At 36.1% G+C, this 23,105-nt stretch overlaps 1 protein-coding gene across 1 annotated transcript; it reads left to right on the forward strand.

The window, feature by feature from the left end:
• Nucleotides 1–594: 594 nt before the first annotated feature.
• VTA1 (vesicle (multivesicular body) trafficking 1) lies at nucleotides 595–22,925 on the forward strand (the record flags this gene model as incomplete). Its single annotated transcript, XM_010153078.1, has 7 exons — nucleotides 595–700; nucleotides 5,116–5,210; nucleotides 7,247–7,374; nucleotides 8,008–8,083; nucleotides 12,450–12,561; nucleotides 20,871–21,044; nucleotides 22,819–22,925. Coding segments are annotated over exons 1-7 (798 nt in total), but the record flags the coding sequence as incomplete, so codon positions are not given.
• Between the last annotated feature and the right edge of the window lie 180 nt (nucleotides 22,926–23,105).

Genomic DNA, 23,105 nt, shown 5'->3' on the forward strand with positions numbered 1-23,105 from the left:
CTCACTGTATAATTCCATCCAGCACACCCACACTTAGTATTTGCTGAACAAAGATTAAGAGCAACAAATCAAGACATAAATTTTGTAGTTGTCTTGGCAAAATATTTTTCTGAGAATGATTACTTGCCAAGTCTTTATGAATTTGAAGATAAATGTCCTGTCTGCAAACTGAGAGCAAACCTTGTTTTAGTTAATAATTGGCAAAATGGTTCTGTCTTTTTGCATAAAAGATTACAGGCGACTTTAGCTCTACTTAAAATATTAATATGTACTCTCTGTAGCCTCCTTTGCCTCCTTAGTGCTTTATACTTCATGCATATGCTACTGTTGTTGGCCACACGGAAATCGTTTTGGGTATTTGATTTGGATAGAGGGGGCAAAAAAACACAGGTTGTATGCGTTATGAAGTGCATGAAGCAAGCTTAAAAAGACCCAATAATTGCATTCATTTATTTGTTTCCAGGTATTCTAGAGCTTCATCACAAATAGTGAAGAGAGATGAGAATTACAAGTAACTTATTTCTAAGATCGTCTACATTCTTCAAATACTTTGTTTAGGATTTAAAACCTCGAAAACTTTTGCAGCTACAATGTATGGTTTTGGTTGTCTTTTTATATCAGAATTTTCAGCAGCTTGGTCTTTCACAGACAAAATTTTTCATCAAAAATTATCAAGCAAATGGCACCTCTAAGTCTAGTTGTTTAGTTTTACAACATATTGCTGTGGTCATTAGGGACGTGCACTTTAAACATTTTTCGATGTATAAAAAGAAGTTTTGAAAGAAGAACCCTGAAAAAAATTGATGTAAAATTGCATCTCAAGTGTGGTCGATTTTAATTTGAAATAATACAATTGTAATACAGAACACTAAGAGGATTTCTTTCTGCGGTGTCCATGCCAGTCAGGAGATTAACTTCTAGTTATTAGAAATTGCACCACTTGCATTAAAGCAAAATTTTTGTGATTTAGCAATCCCCGTAATAATACATTCCACTGCTTTTGCAGTATTATGGAACCAGAACAGCTTGATTTAAAGGAATGTAAATAATACTCTGTTTTCTTTCAAGGTACAGGGGGAAAACTGAACTCATGTTACATTTGGGTTTCTGAGCAGTGATGTTGGAAGCGGTAAACTTTTGGCCTCTTGCTTACATGATTTTTGCTACTGAGATTACCCGTCAGCGTAAACATGAAGGACAGTTCGTTGGCCATTAATTTCTTTTTAAAAATTTCACTGATGTAATATCATCACATCAGACAAAAAAATTATCATAGAATCACAGACTGGTTTGGGTTGGAAGGGACCTTAAAGACCATCTAGTTCCAACCCCCCTGCCATGGGCAGGGACACCTTCCACTAGACCAGGTTGCTCAAAGCCACATCCAGCCTGGCCTTGAACACTTCCAGGGATGGGGCATCCACAGCTTCTCTGGGCAACCTGTTCCAGTGCCTCACCACCCTCTCCGGGAAGAACTTCTTCCTGATGTGCAATCTAAACCTCTCCACTTTCAATTTAAACCCGTTACCCCTTGTCCTTTCACCAGGCTCTTATAAAAAGAGTGTCCCCCCCATCTTCCTTGTAGCCCCTTCAGGTACTGGAAGGTGCTATAATGTCTCCCTGGAGCCTTCTCTTCTCCAGGCTGAACAGCTCTCTCAGCCTGTCCCCATAGCAGAGGTACCCCAGCCCTCTGAGCCTCCTCTGGACTCACTCCAAGCGGTCCACGGCCACCTTATGTTGGGGGCTCCAGAGCTGTATGCAGTACTGCAGTATTTGAGTTAAGACTCCTTTCAGCACTGAATGCTACTAGGTAGTGATGCTCTGTCGTTAGTAGTTTATCACAAACATTGTACTCTTTCTTGATGACCATTTGGAATAAGCAGGAGTAGCTCTTGCCCTTACCTGAATGATTGCCTCATCAGAGGCCTGTGTCTGGGCAAGTTTTGTTATGCAGTACTGTTTTCAAATGTATTTCTGTATGTGAAGAAGTGAGTATGCAAAAATTCTGAACTTTGAATGTTCTTTAAGACAGCAGGAGACTGTTGTTAGGGTCACTTAAGTGTGCTTTGACCTTTTAGCAGTTAATAAGATCTTGCAGGAAATCTTTCCAGCTTATATAGACATTGATACAAATCAGGGTTCGATGGCTGGATATGGTAAATTTCTCGTGTGGTCAGTTGTGTGGTATTGAGATATAATTACTGTGACAGGTAGGTGGGACACATTTAATCTTAGCTCAGGTGGCATTAATAATCTGTCTGTAGGATGTCTCTGTTCTTGGTATCTGTAAAGCTACTGCTGTTGGGGCACCTTCGCATTTTCTTGACAGTCTATGTATGCTTTGGATAATAGTCCTTTGATCTTCAGTGACCTGAGAACTTCTGGGCGTCTTCATCCCAGTGTCTTTTGTTAGCAATAAAGTGGTGTTGGTGTGGAACACTGCTTGATGTCACCCACTGTCTAAATTTATATATGGTGAAGAAAAATATTTTTACTACCTGTGACTATTGTTCTTTGACCTGTGTTCTCTGTGTGTTCAAGACTCGCTCTTCTGCATTTGTTCATTGGTGTTCCTGAAAGACTCTGAGTTTTTCTCAATCCCTGCAATCCTAGAGAGGGGAAAGGGCAGGCTTTTTAGGGTGGCCTACTAAGCAAAAAGATGTCAGAGTCTTGTAAATGCACCCCTTTGGATATTATTGAGGAAAAAAAAATTATCTTGCTGTCACTATTTAAATGGATGTATTTGCAATGAATGTACAAAAAAGCCACATATAGATAACGGAAGAGTAACAGTTACAAATAAGTAGATCTTCTAATGATTAATATGATCCTCAAGACTAAAGACATTTTCAAGATTTTCATTTATATGGATACAGAGTTCTTTTTATGTGAATGAATTTTGGAAAAGAGATGAAGATGTGTACTCAGCAAGTAAGATAAGTCTACGACCATGAATTCAGTGTTCTGAATTTATGTCTCTGTAACACATATCAGTCTAAAATGAATTTACTTGTGTCTGAAAATGTCTGATATTTGCATCTGTCAAAAAAAAAAAAAACCTATGTGGCCTATAGATATGCATCCATTATGTTACTTCCTGAATTTTACTTTATTAAATCATACCAAGAAATTTGTTCACGGAAGCTTACAATCAAGTATATACTTAAAAATTAGTTTAATTGAAGGCTGTAAGCATTAACTCCTCATCATGTGATTATGGCATTTGAAATGGCAGTAGACTTAATTTAGAGTTCCTTGCATATAAATCTGTATCTTTCTGCATCTGGAGTTCTTTGAAATGTAATTTAAACATTAAATGTGCTGGTTTCATCATTTTTAATACATCCTAAAGGATGTTGAATAAGGTGGGATTAAGAGTACATATCAGTAATTAGCTTAATACTAGTCTTGTCACTTGATGAAACCTTAGCAATTCTTGTTAAAATTGCTGTCTTATTTGTCGTGGTCAATTCTTGTAGTTGTTTATAGCCTTTATTGATTCCTGAAGTTTCGCTTAGGGTAGACTTTTACTTGGTTGTTCTTAACTGAAAACTTGAATACGAAGGTGCTAGGTGCTTTCATACATTCTACATGTAGACATACACAGACATTGGAGGGTGTAAATACTTTATTTATTATTTTGGGGGGGCTTTAAACAGTTGGGCAACCCAGCAGCTTTGACGTTCAAAGATTTGTCAGCTTTGCTGTCCCAAAAAAGGAATGTATGCGTTGTCCGTTTTGAATAATCAGTTGTGTATGAAATGTGAAATTCTATTTTTAAAATCCAGAAAAATGTATTAAATTATGATGCTTACAAGCAGAACCTAGGTAAGTCTGGTAGAGAGAGATTTAATCTTATTAGACAAACTGATAATAGATGGAGAAGGCAGACAAGCTTTTGAACATACAATGCTTCTGCAATCAGGATCATCTGCAGAATAATCTGCATCAGGATAAGTGCAGTTTTAAAACAACTGTTATATTTGTGTTTATTGAGGTAGTTTGAAGGGAAGAGGCTGTGTCTGGTGTATGAAGAGGTGCTTGGAAGGAGACAGATGGTAAAGCTGTGAAGCAAGTGAGGATCACTTGCAGAACTGTGTCCTGCAGACAGGACATTGGGGTATGACATAATAGGTAGCTTGTGATAATATTTGGTAGTTACAGCTTTTAGTTCTTAAGCTCTGCATTTGAAAGTGTTTTGTAGAACTCCCTTGAGGGTCTGGAGTGAGAGGTAGTGGAATGGGGTGGGGCTTTTTTGTTTGTTTGGGTTGGGGGTTTTTTGTGTGTGTGTTTGTTTGTTTTTTGGTTTGGTTTTTTTTGTGAAAAATGTCCTGCATTTCTTTCCTGAATGTTTCCATTCATTTTCCCTTTTCTGTGTGTTAATCCTAGCAAGTAATTTGTTTGGTTTTACCCAAAATTTCTGGAAGCACATAAAGTTCTGCCATGTGCATATCTAAAAATCATACATTTTGGGTAGTAAAAAGGTAATTTTTAATCAGAAGTTGTTAATAATTTTTTAAGATCATATGAAAAGCTGGCTTTATTTGCAGGGAAAGTTTAGTAAAGTCTGTCTTGTCTGATTTAAAGATCAGGTTTGTGCCTTGTGTCTTTTGATGATACGTATGCATATACGTGGATATAATAGGTGCTTAATTCCATTTGTTAAAATGGATTTTTAAAGCTAGCTAGTTCTTGCTACATGAAGTTCCATTTTTGAGATATATCCATATACTCTGTACGTATATGTAAGTCATGTAAGATTTATTCATGTATAATTTGGGGTAAAAATCGATTTGAATTTCCTGTTTGAGAGAGTTACAAAGAAGGGTAGTGACTATTTACAAAAGTACTTAATATTTCATTATAGTGATACAGGCATCAATCTGAAATCAGCAGAAATACTCATTGAGAAAAAATAAAGCATAAATCTTAAAAAAAAATCTCCTAGTATCTCTGCAAGACTGAACATTAGATTTAGCTGTCATTGCTCACTAGTACTGTAGTAGTACATTGTTAAACCACAAGATGAGTTTCTTTCAGATGTGTTTTGTTTGCTTACGGATTTTGCCTTTCATAATCACTTCTGATTTTTTGTGTGTTTTGTCGTCTTTAAAGGTCGTTTGTATGCAATGCAAACAGGGATGAAGATTGATAGTAAAACTCCAGAGTGTCGTAAATTTTTATCCAAACTTATGGATCAGTTGGAAGCTGTAAGTAGAATTTATTGCTCTTCTCTAAAATGATTCATGATGTTAATTTAATTTCTCTTTAAGCTTCTGCAAATACTATCTTTTGTCTGTCATCAGTCATTGATGCAACTATTTTGTATGCAGTTATAATGTATGAATTTAAGTTGTATGTAATGAATTGGAAGAAGGATTGAAAGGAGGTAAAGCTATATGTAGATATGTATGTATGTATGCGTGCATGAATGCAGAGCGTAACTTATTTCATATAGCAGTGTATGAATTTAAGCTGTATTTAATAAACTGGCAGAAGGATTGAAAGAGATCAAGCTGTATGTTACAGAATCATAGAATGGTTTCGGTTGGGGTACCTTAAAGACCATCTAGTTCCAACCCCCCTGGCATGGGCAGGGACACCTTCCACTAGACCAGGTTGCTCAAAGCCTTGTCCAGCCTGGCCTTGAAGACACCCAGGAATGAGGCATCCACAGCTTCTCTGGGCAACCTGTTCCAGTGCCTCACCACTCTCATAGTGAAGAACTTCTTCCTGATATCCAGTCTAAACCTCCCCACTTTCAATTTAAACCTGTTACCCTTTGTCCTGTTGCAGTTGACTTTCTGGGCTGCAAGTGCACACTGCCGGCTCATGTTCAGTTTTTCATCCACCAGTACCCCCAAGTCCTTTTCCTCAGGGCTGCTCTCTATCCACTCTCCACCCAGCCTGTACTTGTGTTTGGGATTGCCCCAACACAGGTGCAGGACCTTGCGCTTGGCTTGTTGAACATATGTTGTGAAACTTATGTGTACGTATGTTTATATGTGGCAGGGGGATTGGAATTAGGTGATCTTTAATGTCTCTTCCAACCCAAACCATTCTATGATTATGTGATTCTGTGTATATATACGTGCACCATTAACTTCAGTGTTTCATTTCAGTTACATCTCTTGCAACTTATAAACTGTCATACACTCACAAGAAAAAGAGTTACATTTCGCAAAACAAATACTTCTGAAAACTGTGTAAAGTATGAGTTTGACAAAAGTCTTTAAATTCAAAGTTCCGTTTGGAATATTTATGTTTCACTGCTGAAATCAAGTAACTCTTCTGGCAACATTTTACGTATTTGAAAGTCGGCAGCAATCTAAAAAATACGGAAATGCAGCCTGCATGATTAAATTTTCTTCACACGCACAGTGAAAAATAACTGCCATTCAGAGATTGTTTTTAAGTCTTCTGGCAAAATAAAGGCTGCAAGTTTGTATCATGCAGTGTTCCTGTTTTTGTTCTCTAAGTATAACCTTAGAATTCCTTATGTGCAAACAGTAAGCCTATTCAGAAGCTGTAAATCCACCTGTTGTAACTTTTAGAGGGTTATTTGCTTTACTGATTTTTTTTTTTAACTAGGAAACCTGAAGATTCTTGTACTCTAATATCTTTGAAAAGAGGTCTTTGAGTTGCAGTACACTGCTTACACTGAAAATTCCAGTAAATCCATAGTCACTAGACTAGTCAAGGTAGGGCTCAGATGCTTTGAAAGCTGTCATGAGCTGCAGTGAAATGACCTTACGAGAGAGAAGATATGTGATCACTCTGACCTACAGTGCCTTTATAAAGCATGAATTACTTTATCAGTTGGACTATGTTGAATCGTGACACGGGCCTCAGAGTGCTTTGTCTTTCCTGATAGTAAGGGGAAAAATATCTGTAGCTATTCCTTCACAATGTTGTAGTTGTGTCTATTTTGAACATTTGGGGTTGGTTTTAATTTGGTTTGAGTTTTTTTAATAGTATTTTGAGATTGAAGATGAAGGTATTCAGAGCTACTTATTTGTGGTATTTCTTCTTCCAAAAGAATGTGCTTTCTCTTTCTTACCATGCTACTTTCAGCATTTGTTATGTTAGATGCTGGAGATGTGTAAAATAATAAGTGTGTGTTATTTCTTTTTTAAATTCTACTTGGCTTTGTCTAAATAAGCAGCTGCTTCTTGTGTTTGAATTACACTGCAGAATTGCTAGGGTCTACTTAGGTAGTGAATGTATTTTTTTTCAACTTTTTCAGATGAAAAAGCAATTTGGTGATAATGAAGCAATTACTCAGGAAATTGTTGGTTCTGCTCATGTGGAGAATTATGCTTTGAAAATGTTTTTGTATGCAGACAATGAAGACAGAGCTGGGCAATTTCATAAGTAGGTAAAAATCTTTGGTTTTGTCATCTGAATTAAGATACTGGTCAGGAAATGTGAATATCCCAACTCTCTAATTTGACTGGAAACATGAATTGTGCGTTAATGCATTCATTTCACTTTCAGAAAACTTGATTTGTTGTTACTCGACTCACGTGTTAACTGGTATCCTCCTTCTTTAACAGATTGCCCACTGACTGGCAAGCATCTAAAACCCCAGGCTAATACTGAGCTTGGCATCAAGCATGTTACAGTTTTTACTGTCCAGTGATATTAAAATAGTTGTGATGATACATTATGTAGTTTGATTTACACCAGTTACAACAGCATGTTGAAAAAGCATAGGCTTTTTCTCGGATAAAATAGGTTGTCCTCCGTCCTGCAGTGAACATTCCAATCTAGAAACTAAGTGCAGAACAGATGACCAGCTTTTAAAAATACTGAAAACTGCATAGTAGTCAGGAGACTAGGTAATATAAACACTGTAAAGTAAATTCTGTAACATTAGATTAAAAGACAAAAAAAATAGTGATGATTTGCTTGAAATAAGCCAATGTGATCTAAAATGCCAACTTCTAAAATGTGATCCTGAGAGACTGACCTTAACAAGTTACTGAAATGTTTTCTTTTTTACAGAAATATGATCAAGTCCTTTTATACTGCAAGTCTCCTGATAGATGTCCTAACAGTATTTGGGGAGCTCTCTGAAGAGGTAAGTGTTAGGGATATCAGTGTATTGCCTGATTGCTTTTCCTAGCACAGGTGCAAATTACTGCTTTAGTTCTGTGAAGCTATTTTGTAATTTGTGAATATGAACTTCAAAAAACGTAAGTTCTAATTGTGTAGTCAAATACACATTAGTAAGTCATAAGGAATTGTGCTTTGTATTTCAAATGACAGTTATCTAATATTTCACATATAATTTATCTGTTAGAAGATGCTTCATGACTTAAGTATCAGAAATGCAAAGTCTGATTATTACTGTGGGACACATAGCACTACATTGAGCAAGTAGGAATGATTACAGGGACAAATGATGCAAGATTCCTGACTTTTTCCACCTTCACTTTTTTATACCTGCAAGCAAGAACTTTAGTGCTAATAACTGAGGTGGAATTGTGTACAGTTTTAGTTACAACAGATGGTTTTGGTTTTACAACAAACCCCACTTTTAAAATGTGATATGTTAAGTTGGAAGAATATGAACTTACTTAATACAAAAAATGACTTACTGTCTGGCCATTAGGATGTGAATGTTTTAATTCAAAAAATTTCTACTACAATAACTAACACAGATCATGATAACATTTATTAAGGCACACCAGACTGATGTCTTGGTCTGTTATAAAACAAACTTTACCATTAGGTGCATAGTCAGCTGCTCTCTGTTATTCTTGCCCCACTGAAGAATTAATCTCAGATATAGAGGTACATGTGCTCTTAAGAGGGTATTCCTTGTTCTGAAAATTAAAAGTGAGATTTCCTTTCTAAATTAACTGAATTAGTTACATGAAGTGTCATGATACAGTTGATAGCTTCTGGCAAAAAAAAAAATAATTAGAGAAAGCTGAGTCATGAAGACAAATTTCAAAGATTGTTAAAGGAAGGTTGAAATACCTAGAAAAAACAAATAAGAAACAGCAACAACACTAGACAGTGTGAGACAAAATGAACAAGTGCTGACCACGTAAGTGCTGAATATATCTCAGGACACCTAAATCCACACAGATGATCTACAAATTATTTTTTCTCACACACCTGAGTGTTAATAGGCTTCCACACTTATGCTGGTAAAAGTGCCTTAGAACCCAAAGGTTGTGCTGCCTTCCAGGCCCATAGCAAGCACATGGCTGTGTTGGTCTCAAACAATTCCATGCCTTGCTTGGAATTCACAGACCTGATATCCTGTACGTAAATTGCTGATCTGATAAGCGTGCCCAATCTTCAGGCATATTTGTTCAGTTTTAAATGCAGAAACTGTGACTACTTTTAGTTATAAATATTGGAAGGTGAAAGAATGGTTTTGGTAGTGGTGCTCTTGTATACTGTGACATACAGGAATGTAAGTGTAGCTATTAAGGGTAGGTCTTGCCCTAGAAGAACACTTGGCCAAGTGTTCTTGCAAGATTCTACATCTTCCATAGCCTGAGACTATACCAACCTGCAATTTTCATCTATCAAGAGGCACGAGTAAGGTTGGTCTTTCATGTGTTCTCTTAAAACTGCTGCTATGCACCCTGACGTCCTTTACAGTATCAAATAATAACGGTTCCTAGAGCCAGAGAGAATGCACATTAAATTGGACTGAAAAGACAAACATGTTAGACTTTAAGAATCCAGGGCACAGAACAGTGCACTGATTTGGTGATTCCTCAGAGGTCCTGAAGCAGTCCTTGGAGATGAAAAAAATAGTTAGAAATGTCGGTGTGGAATGCCAGCAGTGGGACTACCGAATGTGGGTTTGTCTTTTTTTTTGTTGATGCTGAAAGGACAGAAGTGCTTTGTAATTGGAAGGAGGCAGGATTATCTTATTTTGATTGTTTAATCAGTCAAAACCTTGTTAAAAGAGAGTGTACAAGAAATACAGTGAAAGGTTTGCACTTCTGGCTAGCTTCATGACATTTCAACAGTTCTTTTATCCACTGTCATGTGAAGGAATGATGGGACAAGTATGACGTGACTCTCTTAGGCTTTTGCAGAAGCTTTTGTTAGCCAGAAGCAAGCTCTGCCTGACACCTGGTTACATAGCAAGACATCTAAATTTTCTATCCATTTGTATTATTCAGACCATCTGTGTGTCTTTTCAGTATGTAATTGCCTTCATATGAATGGAATATCAACTATTAAAAGGCTTTTAAATCACAGCAGAAGCATAGAAGGCAGATACTTGACACCTAAAATGAGAAAATGCGTATTATAAATAATTTTATTTGGCAAGTGGTTGATTATTGGGTAGTATGAATGGTTTGTGCCACACGAAACAGTGGATGCTCCATATCTCAGTATTAGAACTAGGCAAAAGTATTTCTGGAAGACATGTTTTACAAGACACAGCTTATGTCAGATCAGTAAGAACCTGTGTGATAGCATTGTTTTCATTTACTTCAGAAGTAACGTTCATACAGTAGGGCAGCCCTCCAAAAAGAGACAGCAGTGCGTATTAAAAACAAATGGCAAGCAACAAAATTTAGGCTCTCAGTTCTGGAATGATAAGCTTTGCACTTGGGATGCATAATGAGACACATCCAACACTCTGTTCCCTTCTCCTTTCTTTGTCCTGCATACTGGTGGGGGATTTTTTGGGGCCATTATTGAATACATTTGCCCAGAGGTGCCACCAGCCTGGCTAGGAGCTCAGCTACATCCTGCCGTGGGTCTGTTGGAGCTGGCTGTGTCTGGCAGAGGGCAGCCTTGGCCTCTCCTAACAGACACCACCTCTACCACCCCCTGTTACCAGCACCTGGGCACAGACACCCAACACAAATGCATCATCATACTTTATCAAGAAATAATTGTAATATTGGAACAGATTGGAGATGTATGGGCTGTTAAGTCCTTTGTAATGTTCTTTTAGAAAAATACCATACTCTGGATGCCTATTTCTGCATTTTGTGACTGTTGCTCTCTACCCCAAGCTAGATGACAGTGCAATTGACTTTGTGAAGTACAGTTTTGAATTTCAGTTTATTAATTCTCAAAAAATTTGATGTCATTTCTGTCAGGGCTTTTAAAGAGAGATTATTGTCTATCAAACTGTATTGTTCACTTGGATAAATTATTCCACAGATTCTTCCACATTTCTCATCTCTGTTTGTATTCAGCCTTATTACTTGAAAGATAGTGCCTCCTAACAGTCAGAGGTGGTTATTTCATTTGGAACTTTTGACAAAGTAGTTGATTTGCATAATCAGTTTAAGATTTCTTGTAACAATTAAGAACTTTTCCTGGAATAAAAAAACATTTTTGTAACAGTCCCAGGAGATATAAAGTGGTCCATCTTCATTTCAAGTTTTGACATATGAAGATTGTACCTAAGTACAGTATAAGTATTTTTTATAAAATTAAATGGAAAATTTTAAAATAGTTGAGATTGGCATTTATTTCAATCACTCATGCTTTGTGAAAAGAAGAATCTATGAAAAACCAAGTGAAATGCTTTTCCTCAATTCCTTTTTCCCAGAAACTGAAAATAGTGAAAAAACTTTTTTTTTTTTTTAAATACTGAAGTTACTACCACATTTTTTCAATTTCAAACTGTTACACTGGAAATGGAATCAGGAAAGGCAAGCAGCAGATTTGCTTTTCACTGCTGTTGCTTCATAATGACGCCGTTTCAGAAGATGGAAGTTGGCAAAAAATGATATTGACTGTCAATATAGTAATTAATTTTTGAGAAGTATAAATATTTTTTTTAATAGCTGAACTATTTCACTTGTCATTAACACTTCATTTAAGGTCGTTATAATCCCTTGCTCTGCAGGTATTTTATGTATTGCTTTCCTCATCTGATTTTTAGCTATGTTGTGAAGAAATTGAATCAGTGTTGTATGTACTAGAATATCCCCCCCACACCACATTAATCTACAACTACAGCAGCCTTTCTGTATTCATGCTTTTAAATACATTTGAGAAATGTAAAATTATTTAAATAGAAAAGATTTTATATTATTGATCATGAGGAGTAGTATTTTAAGTTGCAGATATTTAAATAATCATCTAAATTTATGGAGATAGGAAGTTTTCTTTATTATTTCACATCACTAATTACTACACAGTGCTCTTCGTCATTCACACTAGACGGTCCTGGTATTAATCAGTTCGTTTTCCTGACATACTGCAGTAATTGAAGATCTCCACATTTTCTTTTCATGCTGAGATCTTGTTAAAAAAATTTTTTAAGTCCCTGATTAATTAAACATGTGTTTTTTTATCTTTAAAGGGGTGTCAAACCATAGCAGAGAAAGCAGTTTAGTTTTATAATCTCTTCGCAGGGTGGGAAACCTGCTTGTATTTCCTTTTTGAATGCATTAAGTCGCAGAAGTGAGTGGTTAAAATGGCCTGCCTTTTCCCTTTCCCAGAATGCCCAGCACAGGAAGTATGCCAGGTGGAAGGCAGCGTATATTCATAACTGCTTGAAAAATGGAGAGACTCCTCAGCCTGGGCCTATTGGAATGGAAGGAGAGAGCTTCGGTACGTGTTTCCCTTTTCTTTTTAAAAGAGCAGAGGCCTGAGCCAAGACCGAAATGGTGGTACACACGGTTCTTCAGGGAGCACCCCACAGGACACACTGGTTTCCTGTTTAATGTTCCATTCATGATGGGCCACCTTCTGTTTTTTCTCTTCTGCTTATCCTACTGTTATTTTTATCAAACCTTACTATTTGATTGACTTATTAAATAAAACTTTTTTTTTCCTTTCTTTGTAGTGGGGATTAATATTTTGAATACAGCTACTCTCTAAGAAATCAGTGTCACCTTTGGGCCAGAAACATGCATTTTTTTAATGCTACCCAGAGTCCTCCTTTTAAATGTGTTCTGTATATTTATGATCCCTTTCCCAGTGGATCCTCTCTCAGGAGTTAAATAGGAATCGAAAATGGGTTGATTGCAGGTGGATTCAGCATCAAAGGAAACACCTCATTGTGAGACAACCCCTTTGTCCCTGTATAATAATGTGATTTCCAAAATAGGTTTGTGGCCTATTCTTTTTAGATTGGATTTCCTGCTACTTTCTCACTCATTCCCCTTTTCCTCGTATTTTTAGTTACTCCTTGTGTTGTTCTTGCTACCTGCCTTTCCTGTACAGGATTCCTCAAAGTTACCTCCTTAATGGTTAGATAAAAAGTGCCAATTTCCAAGGGCACAACCACTTAGCAAAATTAATGTTTATCAGAACAGGTTGCTTAAAACCTCCCAATCTGTAACTTTTACTGTCTTCTATTTAATGCATTCAGACCTGTCTAAACTTTGCTGCTAATTTAAAAGTCTTGGCTTTTCACTAAGAAGTGTTAGGAGCATCTAAACCTTTCGCTGGAGCTTTCTTAAGACAGACACCACCCCTGTGAGCATGCAAGCTAGCCTCTCAAAGAAGTAACACATACAAAGCAGACCCTGTCTTAGAAGAGCACATTGATTGCATCCTATTCTGAGAAAGAGCTCCATTCTCTGAAGTCATTATGTGCATTTTTACTAAATATAACAATCAAAACAGAGCTGCTGTATTATTTCTAAACTTTATAATGTCAACCTCTTTCTGAAGCATAGATCCAGAGGCTTCAGATACACACAAGAATGAAATGACTTATGCAACTTCATGTTAAACAGCTGAAACAGGTAGTAGTATTATTGTTCTTTGTATAAACTGACCACGCTTTTCAGTTATTGATAAAAGCAAAAAACATGCAAAAATTAATGCATTTCTGAAATAAATCAAAATAAAAATTGTATGTAATTGTTAAATTTTCACCCATTTACTTTTCCATTGTTTACCAGTTTTCTGAGCTTAATCCTTTATGAACATTTAATTATTTTTGCATTCCCCCAGGTACTGTTGATAGCGATCAGTTTTATTAATAAGGGATCTCTTCATTTTCCTCCCCGTCAGCACAGAAGCTTGAAACACAAATTTTAAATGTGAATCCCTTATGAAAATAGAATGGTTTTGGAATGGATATTTTCATTATGCAAATTAAATCTGACTAATTCTGCACAATGACAATAACCTCTATGTAGAATTCTTCACATACGTAATAACATCTAAGACCATTAAATGATTTGAAACTTTCTTCTGAGCTAGTACACAAGACCTTGTGGCTTGAACAAATGTCACTTAAGTTTATGCTCATTTATGACTTAAGCTTGAATTTAATAATACAAATTTTTCTAATAAAAAGAATCAATAAACAAATTTACAGAAGACAGAAGTCTAACTGGTTAGGTAGTTGTAGAAGTGGATACGTGAAGTTTTATAATTATGTACATTAATACATACGATCCATATATTTACGCATGTGCGCACACACATATATGCACACATATGTGCATACACTTGTTTACACACTTTTTTTTGTTTGGGGTCTGTACCTGGGTCTTCAGTGAAAATTTTGAAGTCTGAATCAGTAATTTCAAATATGTTATGAATAGGCTTGTAATTTTCTGCACATTGGTTTTATTTTAAACATGTCAAAACATGAGAAAACTGGTTTTTCTTCTGGTTCTCAGTCTTTTCATCATACTTTCTCATATTTTGAAGCTTCTTTCCTGTTCATCTGTGAAGAAAGAGGAGGATGGGCATGACCTACTGTTCATAGAAAGATTAAACTCTTGGCCTTTCCAGTAAGGTATAGCATCCTATTCCACTTGGTAACCATTAGCTAACTCTTTAGCTGACGACAAATGTCCAGCAGAAGATAAAAAGTGACAAAGTAGCATGAATAAAAGCTGTCTAGTTTACCACCTTTATCAGACTATGTGCAGTGTATAAGGAAGTGTAAGATAGGGAGCCTTACTTACTCCTTCCAAGACCATCTTTGTTAGAAAGTAGTATAATGCTTGGAGTATGAGAGTTTGCTATCGTGTTCCAAATGCAAACTGGAGAATATGGCATATAAGGTGACGTTATGTGTGTCTAAAGAGAGTTATTATTGTTGTCTCAAATATGCCTAATGGAAGAGTGTAGACAAGATCTAAGCTAGAATCTTTTTTGGATGTGCATAGTGGTAGGAGAGTAGGTGATGCACATAGGTTGCAACAAGGAAAATGTGAATTAATCATTAGGAAAAAAAATAATCATCATGAATGCGGTCAGATATTGAAAAGTGTGTCCAAGAGAGTTTATGGAATCTTCATCCTTGGAAATACTCAAAACCCAACTGGACACTGTCCTAGGCAACTGGCTCTAGCTGACCCTGCTTGAATAGGGGGTTGGACTGGAAAAGCTCAAGACCTGCCAGAGCAGCATGATGTGTGTTAGCACTGCTATGAGTGAGGATCCTTCATCCTTTTTATGATTCTTAAAAGAAATCATTTAGGTGTATATAGAAAAGGGAATCAGTGGGTGACAAGGGGAGAGGATCAGATAAGAGTGCGTCTTGAGGTTCAAATCTAGCCAAAAAAAATTGTGAAAAGTGGCCCTCCACAGTGTAACTTATCATTTATATCTCATGGGCACCATTACAGTTAAAAAAGGAGGGAAAAAAAAACCAAAACATCATCACCATTTTTAATGAGAATGTGTACAAAACACCTATCCTTGTTTATTGTTAGCCTTTATTTTGTTAAAAGTAAACAAAACTATTTGACTATTAATACTCTAGAAACACTACAACATAAGTTTGTGAACAAATAATGAATATGATACAATTTGATTTCCAAGCTACTGATTTATTCTTGTTATTATGCTTTCCTTACCTAAACATGCCCTACAGACTTAAAACTGGGATGTCTGTGTTACCCACTGAAAGATGCTCCAGTCTAAGCACAGCTGTATTTGAAGTGTAGCATTAGCAATCCAACTTCTTTTTCAACATATCTTTTTTAAGGCAGTTTTCTTAACTGCTGGTGCAGTAACAAGAGCGACTTATGATGCAACTCCAGCTGCAAACACACCACATGTTTGTAAGTCAAATTACATCAGTTTGATAATTTAATGGAGAACACAACATGTGTGAAAAATCTTTTGTTACAGTGAATGTAACGAATAGCGCAATTAATTTCTAGCTTTAAAGGAGTGCTTTTTAGTAGTCTGGCTTATAGTGTGGTAATGCTTGCAAAGCTCAAACAATTTCAAAAATAGAATATGTAAGCAAAAATTACAGAGGTTTTGTTAAAAATCTGTGTATGCAGCTCATGTAGAAATAATAATTGTTTCTCAGCAGCAATGAATACCCTCTCTTCATTTTATTAATGTGGAGGCAAAGGTAACTGACTTATTCAAGGCTGCAAAAGAAACTGTTGTAGGAGGAAAAGTAGAATACGAAATTTACTCAAATCCTTCCTATTCATTGCAGGTTATTACAAGCTGTAGTGTGAATAGGTGAGGACTTGTTTTCATAAACAAGTTACGTCTACGTGCAAATTAAGAGACACAAATGCTGAGTGAACCAAAATTTTAACATCCTTATTCACGGGGAGCCTGTAGTACATGTAATTTGGCAGTATCTCTTTATTTGTTGAATTGTATTTCATGTAGTAAGAGAATTTCTCACATACTTTTATTTCCTGAGCAATGAAATGAAAGATACTTTTTTGATGATTATTTTTGGGAATGAACTCCATAGCGTATATGTCCATAATGCTTTTACACTACTGTGCAATTAAATTTGTATTAGAAGAATTGTTTAAAAAAATTCAGGTTTTGCTCTGTGCACCTTAAGAAGAAAAGCAGTACTGTTTGAATGTATGACTGGACCTTCCCCATTCCTTTCTGCTTGCTCATTTTCTTCCTCCCCTTGCAAGTGGAAAAAGTCTGTTCAAACACAGTGAAACGAGGTCTCTTTAGCTTGACGAATTACCATTTTTTTCCAAAGTGTTATTTTCTTTGTGATTCTTGAAAACCATACTGTAACTCTTGGAGAGGTTTTTACAGTAACATAGGCACGCTTTATGTAGCTCTGCTGTTGGATTTATGGATGCTTTTTGTCAGGATGCCACCATGGAAACCTTAAAATGACTTGCTTGATTTATTAATGCAGTTGGATACAAGTCCTAGAGTACATATAAAGGTCACTTAGCAGTAGCCCTAGGTCGTCCAGCAAGATTTTATTCTAATGGAACAAAATTAAAAATATAACTTCAACTATGAAAAAGTTCCTAAATGGTCACAGTATAGCCATAGTAAAATACATTGTGTCGCCACTTTCATTGCAATATAGCAATATAGAGTATGTAGTCTACACTTACATAGCAGAATTCCAGGAAACCTGTGTAGTCCTAACTAGTGAAAGAATAGCTTGTGAAGAGTTGATGGATTTTTGAGTCCGTTTCTCAATGTTGGGGTGGGGGGGAGCAGTGTTTCAATAGGACCTTCCATTGCACATCTTTTAGCAACATTTCCACCTAGAGAAAAACAGTGCAGCAGAATGAGGAAAAGAAAATGTTTTTAAATTTAAATTAATAGATGACGTCAAAAGTATTGCCTTTCCTTAAAAACACAAGTGCGGAGAATTGGGCGAGTCTGGACTCCTTAAAAATAATTTTGCTAGTTTTAAATTTATTGCTCTGGGCTGCTTCAGTTAAGTCATAATCAGTGCTTCCTTGCACTAGACAAGGGAATGCCGTTAAGCCTTGAGAATCCTCTATTTATGTGAAAGTATCTTTGCACAGTTGGTTATGGCACCAGAGGTGTATCAGCCTTATTCCACAAACTCTTTCCGTCAATAAATAAATAATATTAATTAAACCCCCCCAAGTGATCAGATAGTCTCGGTATACTGTCTGAGGAAAACCTGAAGAGCGTATGGATTCGTTATGCTGGGATCCAAGAACAAAGGCTGATGAGGTTCCAAGACAAGAAACTCTGCTGGAGCTGAAACTGAATGTGAAACAATTGTGTCATTGTTTCACAGCCTAGTATTTCAGCATCCTTAAGCAAATTGCAAGGAACTTTAAATTCTAGGTTATTACTGCTTTATGAGAAATTAATTCTCTAATTTTCCTAGTGTTGATTCCCATTCCCTGGAAAAGGTTTTTCAATAATGTTATGGATATTCTAACCACAGAACCTAAAACCAGTTTGTTGACTTAAATGTTCTTTTCCAGCAGCCTGAAATCTTTCTCTTTAGCACTGCTCTTAAAACTGTTCACAAATACTGCAAGCACATATCTCAAAATGGTTCTAATACTTCACTCTTTGATAAAGAATATTTTAAATATTTACTTTGCGGAAAGAATAGTTACAATGCTTTGATGACATCTGGGCACTTCAAACACCTAACAAGAGTTAATTTAAACAAAGCCACTTTTATGTTTAATACAGTTTAATGTTTGCCAATTGCATAATGAGCAAATCAAACAGTTGAGTTTGATGTCTTGATACATATGCCTGATTAAAAAGTGTATCACCCTTTTGTGAACTTGGCTCTTACAGGCACCTGTTACTATGGGTGGTCAGCACTTCTAACACTTCTTTTTCATTATTTTTTTTGCTTATAGCATTGCTAGACTTTAACTATCTGAGTTCATCTTTTCCATGGCCAGTGTTGCCTAAAGCATTGTACTTTTATAGGTGAGACTGCAGGCCATGACCTATACAGTGAGGAAGTGTGAAGCTGAAACTAGGAGTGTCTTGGAGAGAAGTTTTGGGAGGTAGCGCAAGACAGGCACAAGTATGGGGCAAGGGTTTGCAGATATGGGATATATGAAGGCCTGGTGCAGAGAAAGAGAAATCAGAATGGGACTGAAGAGCGAGAGAAGGGCAATAGGAAGCTGCAGGAGGCAAAATAAAGGAATAAATGCATTAATGGTTTAAGTCTGGGCAAAAAGTTAGAGGTAATTTCTCTTAACTGAAATACTAAGTACAAGGAAAGCATGCTTTCTCCCACTCCCTTATTCTCAGAAGTGACTTAGTAATTTTTACAGCAGCCTTCCCAAAATACTAGTGTCCAATGTACAGTACAGTATGTACAGTAAGTCTCTGGGATATTGTTAAACTAAATTTTATTTTCTGAAACCTTTAAAGTAATTTTTTTAATTAACACCAAATGAACACTAAAAAACATAGCATTCAGCCGATGGCTTATTTCTATCGCTGCATTAGTATTTAAAAGGTAGCATTTCCAATGCTTTTTATACATCACCTTTTTTTTGCCAGTTTTAACACATTTAATTTTACTTGATGCATGTTAGCATGTTATACTCCATGATCCTGGAGTATAAGTTACTAGCAGAAAATACAGCAAAGGAAAAATCTGGGACTTTAAGATATCCCTTGCCTTCCAGAAATCTGCCAGGTGTTTGTTTGCATATGTCAGAAATAGCTTCATTAAACCACAGCCTGAATTACTGCTTGCAGCAAGTGAAAGTAATTTTCACAAGAGTAACATACAAAAATTTTACTATGTGTGGTGGTTTTTATATTAAATTTTGCTAGCAATCCTTAACACTCCTGACAAAACTTTGCTTCTAGGTTTCTTTTCATTCTACTACTTTTAAATAAAGATTCTTGGTATTAGACTGTGGTTTTCAGGGAATTGTAGATTTGTTTATTAGTATTTGGATGTTCTGAATGAGAGTAGACTATTACAACTTTTCAGTAGAAACTAAAAATATATTCTTTAACTGTGTGTTTATTGAAACACAGTAAAAATGTCCCAATGACAATACTGTTGATTTTACTCCGCATTATAGCCTTTTATTGTAGTAAAGAGTATTGTTTAGCTATTTTTAGTTAAGGTAGTACCTGAACTTTTTTCTGGGAAGAAGAGGACCTTACATGGGAAATTTTTTTATATTTGTAATAGTAATCTGCTTAATTACCAAGCAGTAGAGGTGATTGCATAACATGTAATCTTGTATAGTTGAAGATCAGTCTGGATTTCATAAAGAAAAAACATCTCTTTTGCCAGCCGTAGGCACATACAAATTTTGTGCTGCCATGTTCATTTTGCTCCCTTTCAAGAACTGGCTGTTAAGAAAACCATTCCCAAAACTGTGCTTGTTCTACTTGACATTATTGGTACAGATGAACGCATACACAGCAGAAGAAAATTAGCTTTTTAAAATTGAACTGAATTCAAATTCAGGAGCAGAAATCAACCATATTTTAAATGAATTGGATCATTAGCATAATAAAATTGAACCATTTACCTTCAAAGCAACATTGAGTGGACTAGACCAGAATTTTAAGAACATGACTAGATCGAAAAACAATGTATGTATTCTTTGTATATGCTGTGGGATAAGTTGAACCTCCTTATTCTTATACTACATTATGTACTCTAACTGCTCTAGATACTGTTATGGCTTGGCTAAGCTGCATTTTGTTTTCTTGTTTGGTGATACTTTCTCAGAACTACCCATTTTTGTTACTTATTTGTGGTTTGTTTAATTGATAGAGAGTAGAAGAATTGGCACTGTCTTTACAAAGAGTTTGTAAGGCAAATACAGTTTTCCATATTCTGCTTCATGTATATATTAAAATATAGATTACTGCATATTTATGGTATCGTGTTCGACTGTTGTGGATGCAGTACACGGAAGTAGAAGGGATTGTATTAATGAGACAAATTGCTTATATTCAGACTAGTAGTGAGATGGTCCTTCAATTTAAACAGAAGAGATGTTCTGAAGGATGTGAGTTTCTACATCTTTATTGTATGTTATGTTAGTTTTTTACTTTGCCAAATCAACCACAGGTGGTTTGGATTAATAAATGTCGATCTGTGTCACACTGTGGTGGCAGTTTTTCTAAGAAAGGTTTGAGAGGAAGTTTCAAAAGACAGCCCAAGTTTTCAAGTGTTTGTACAGAAGAGTTGTGGTAATTCCTGTTTTGTGTCATTTTAGCAGATGTTGAAAGGGAAGAAGCAGGGTCATCTTCTCTCCATAGTGGAACAACTCAACCATCATCATCTACAGATGAAGCTAACAACACACCAGCTAGTAATTACAGTGGCATACATATACCACCAGGTGCCCATGCACCAGCCAACACTCCAGCTGAAGTACCTCATAACACAGGTATGTCCAAATTGCATCCAAAAAATTGAGAGGCAAAATCTAGTTACCTTTCCATTGCATGTAAAGTAAAATAATAGAGGTGTTCTGTGGCAGAAGCAACTTCATAAATTAACATCATAAAAATGCCATCAGAAGTACTTTTTACGTTTTTAAAATACATAGTTCATATTTTAGAACACTTTGCCAGAATAGATACTTGGACTGCAAGAGTGAGTGTTCCTGCAGACAGGATGGCTGTTTTCTTTACAATCATGCATTGCAACGTCTGTACTGTAAAGCACCATTTGAAGCTTTTACTTGATAGGTGAAATTATATTACTTCATTTCATATTTAGCTCTCCCTGTGCAGATAGACTGCTGTTCTTTATGTGGGATCACATCCAGCATAGTGTTGAAACTGTTACAACAACGCTGTAACAATCATGCCTGAGGTGCCATTCACACCTTTCTTCTATTTGAATTATCCTTCTTTTCCCATGCAAGTACTTCAGTGTGATTGACCGCAAACAATATTATTAATGGAAATTTTGTTCCTACTGCTAAACAAGTTGGCTCTTACATCCCTCTCTGTCATTTTTGGACCAAACACAAGTTCTTAAATATCCTAAGTTCTTCCCAGTTGCTGTATTGAAAAAAAAAAAAGTTGTATTAAATGCTGTGTGAATACAGCTTTTCCTCCTCATGTTACCTTTTTGTAATGATGTTTAATAAAACTAAAAAAAAAAATTAAAAGCTCTTGATTTCAATCCTGATGATCATTTGATGATTGTTAAGATACATTTTTGTAGTATAGAACATGAGATGTTTTTGTCACATAGCTCCTCCTTTTCTTTTATTTTCTCATTTTAAAAGTGCTTCACCCTATGAAAAGTTCAGGATGCTCTTTTTTTCAGCTTTATCAAAGGGAAATCCTTCAGATAGGTGGAGTTTTTTGGGTCTGGGAGAGGGACAGTGTTGTTTATACACTGAGTCAGGGTAAGTGTGTTCAGGTCCTTGTTTTTACCAGATCTGAAAATTATAGAATATGTACCATTTTGGAATACATGAATACTTTGCATTACATAGTTTTAACACCATCAGTCATTGTATGAAATAACAGATGATTTCGAAAAGAGATTGTACCGTCTTCGTACGTGTGTTAGCGTGGTATGTTCTGGATGTTCTGCAAAAATACAGGTTTGGATCAGTGCAAATGAGACTGTCTAAAATGTGAATGCATACAAGAATGCTTCGCAGCGTAAAGTGCTGTTTCTTATTCTATCACCATTTCACTTTTAAATCTAGCTGGCTTTTTTGTGCTCAACAATTGTTTTCAAAGGTATTAGGAACAGATAGTGTGCAAGTGTGAGATAGCACGCATGGGGCTTTAAAAATACAATAATGGAGGAATACTAAAAAGCAGAATTTAGATTTCAAATATAAAAGTTCACTCCTACTTTTCTTCAGCAGGCTGTTCTCAATAGGTTAACCAATATCTTTCGGACTGGTATTTTCTTATTTTTTTTAATGCTTGAAATTAAATTTCTGTGAAATACTGGACTGGTAAGATGGATAGCCTGCAAATTCATCTGTATTACTTGATAAAACATTTAGATTCTGCAGTGAGGGGTTTAAAATTACTTGTTACAAACTTTCAGAGTTGGGAAGCTATCAGCTGCGTAATTTAGAAGTCATTGTCACTAGGTTTACCTCGTCTATTTTCTACTTTGTCTGCTTACTTTTAAAGTCTATAAATAAAAATAACCCAAGTCCAATTTTTGGCATTGATTTGCAGGAGTGACAAGTAACACCATTCAGCCTGCTCCTCAGAATATCCCTGTAGTTGATCCTTCCCTTTACAGTGCTCAGTCTGCAGGTAAGGTGGTGGCATTTGTATTGTCTGTACGTGGACATGCTGTGTTCTTTCTTTAAGTCTTGCCTACACTGAACGAAGAAGTTTGAGAAAGATTGCCATCATTATCTGAATGCGAAATGGGCATCATCTAACCATTGGCTGCGGCAGTTTAATAGTTTCTGAAAGCTTTACTATAGTCTGTGCAGTAGTCAGACTTCTTCAAAGTA

The sequence above is a fragment of the Eurypyga helias genome, unplaced genomic scaffold (genome assembly GCF_000690775.1).
Source record: "Eurypyga helias isolate BGI_N326 unplaced genomic scaffold, ASM69077v1 scaffold10016, whole genome shotgun sequence".
NCBI lineage: Eukaryota > Metazoa > Chordata > Aves > Eurypygiformes > Eurypygidae > Eurypyga > Eurypyga helias.